This window comes from Ictidomys tridecemlineatus, chromosome 8 (assembly GCF_052094955.1).
Source record: "Ictidomys tridecemlineatus isolate mIctTri1 chromosome 8, mIctTri1.hap1, whole genome shotgun sequence".
Classification (NCBI taxonomy): Eukaryota; Metazoa; Chordata; class Mammalia; order Rodentia; family Sciuridae; genus Ictidomys; species Ictidomys tridecemlineatus.
This window is the reverse complement of record NC_135484.1, coordinates 126,188,700-126,190,905: the sequence shown is the minus strand read 5'-3', so window position 1 is coordinate 126,190,905 and position 2,206 is coordinate 126,188,700. Positions and strand designations below refer to the sequence as shown.

Below are 2,206 nucleotides of genomic sequence, written 5' to 3'. Positions count from 1 at the left end.
TGGGAACTATTACACAAAAAGAAAAGTGTAGTTTAATCTTAGGTTTAAGTCTTCGCCTTACAATATGTTTATTCACATTACTTATCTCCCTGAGTCACAATAGCAATAAAATGTAAATCATAAATATTTTTCAGAGTTTTGGTGAGAATTAGAAGGTTTGTATTTTAGATACTAAGCAGTGTCAGTCACATATCAATCAAATAATTATTATATTATCAGCTTTACTATCATCATCAAGGGTATTTGTGAATAGAGAGGATACCCATGATCATTACAATGTATCATAAGTAGCCTACAAAATTTTACAATAAATCAAAGAGTCCCATGATTGTTCTTTATGGGAATAGACATGCACAGAAGAAAAATACAACTCAAAAGAAAAATCACATAAAGATCTTAGTAAAGCAAGCAGAATTTCTTTATATCAATTATACATTTAGATAGGACTCATAATTTCTAAGTTACTCAAAATTTTTTGACTTGGATTCAAAGTAGCATGTATTACTATAATGTTGTATTAAGGTAGGTTATGAAGTAAGAAGACAGGATTTAAAATGTACTAAGTACCCAGTTTCATATACACATATTATTATGTTCTTTATGCCACTTAAATGTAATAATTTACTTTAAAAATAATTCAATGCAATCCAGTGGAAAACTGTATACTTAGAATGTATGAGGCCTTGAGGTTCTGGATTCAGTCCCCAGCCACACGGTGCAGTTGGGGGTAGGGGAAAGTCAAACACAACTACTAAAAACAGAAGAACCATAATTTTTAGTTTTAAAATACCTATATTCTTCACAATGCTTCATTAATTAATTATAGATTATATTTGGCATGAAGTCAATTGTTATAACAATTCAGACCCAATGAGTAATCAATAATATGTATTTACTTCTTTATTCTTATATTTTTTAGGAACAAAACCATAAGTGAGTCATCATGAATTGGGCAAATGACAGTTTCTCAAAAGGGTTTATACTACTTGGCTTCTCAGATAGTCCCTGGCTACAAATGCCTCTCTTGGTGGTTTTGCTAATATCATACACATTCACAATCTTTGGCAATGTGTCCATCATGGTTGTGTGCTTTCTGGATCCCAAACTTCACACACCCATGTATTTCTTTCTCGCTAATCTCTCCATCTTAGATCTCTGTTATACCACAACCACAGTCCCTCATATGTTAGCAAATATTTTTCTCAACAAAAATACCATCAGCTACAGTGGCTGTGTGGCCCAGCTTATCATCTTCCTGGCCCTGGGGGCCACAGAATGTCTCCTCCTGGCTGTTATGTCCTTTGACAGATTTGTGGCAATCTGCAGACCACTCCACTATGTAGTCATCATGAACCGCTGGGTGTGCTTAAGGATGGCCACCTTCTCGTGGCTCACTGGATTCAGCAACTCAGTGTTGCAGTCTTCCCTGACACTGAACATGCCACGCTGTGGTCATCGGGAAGTGGACCACTTCTTCTGTGAGGTTCCTGCCCTTCTCAAGTTGTCATGTGCTGACACAAAGCCTATAGAGGCTGAGCTCTTTTTCTTCAGTGTATTAATTCTGCTAATTCCAGTGACATTGATACTCATCTCCTATGGCTTCATAGCTCAAGCAGTGTTGAAAATAAAGTCTGCAGAAGGCAGGCGGAAAGCTTTTGGAACATGTGGGTCCCACATGGTTGTGGTGTCCCTCTTTTATGGAACAGCCATCTATATGTATCTACAACCACCTTCATCCACCTCAAAGGACTGGGGAAAGATGGTTTCTCTCTTCTATGGGATCATCACCCCCATGTTGAACCCCCTCATCTACAGCCTTAGAAATAAAGATATGAAGGAGGCATTCAAGAGGGTGATATCAAGAATCTGTCTTATTAAGAAATAAAAGGTACTTCAAGGTGATGAGAATCTTCTAAGTTTTCTCTTGTCTTTGAAGACAGTAAGTGTTTCAAATGATGTTTCCTATTTTCAGGATTTCATGGTTTCACTGAATTCTACCAAAGAAAAGTCTTTCTTTGCTAAGAAAACAATATATGATAACTAAATTAAAAACTTCTTTGCCTTCTAGAAGTCCCCCAAGGGCACTGTCTTTCTGTAAGCCAAATCAGTCTAATTTCTTCCTATGAATGTTGAGTAGTCAGGAGAGTTGGATATTTTACCATTCACCTGCATATTATTTGTTCTAGAACAATCTTTGTTTATTCCT

At 36.4% G+C, this 2,206-nt stretch overlaps 1 protein-coding gene across 1 annotated transcript; it reads left to right on the top strand.

Moving 5' to 3' along the window:
- Nucleotides 1-943: 943 nt before the first annotated feature.
- Nucleotides 944-1,885, top strand: LOC101959224 (putative olfactory receptor 2B3). Its single transcript, XM_005342553.3, has one exon. The coding sequence runs from the start codon at nt 944-946 to the stop codon at nt 1,883-1,885; it is 942 nt and encodes a 313-aa protein (XP_005342610.1).
- Nucleotides 1,886-2,206: the final 321 nt, after the last annotated feature.

Bases quoted from the DNA above. Each gene is read 5' to 3' on its own strand.
- LOC101959224 (XM_005342553.3), top strand. From the start codon at position 944: ATGAATTGGGCAAATGACAGTTTCTCAAAAGGGTTTATACTACTTGGC.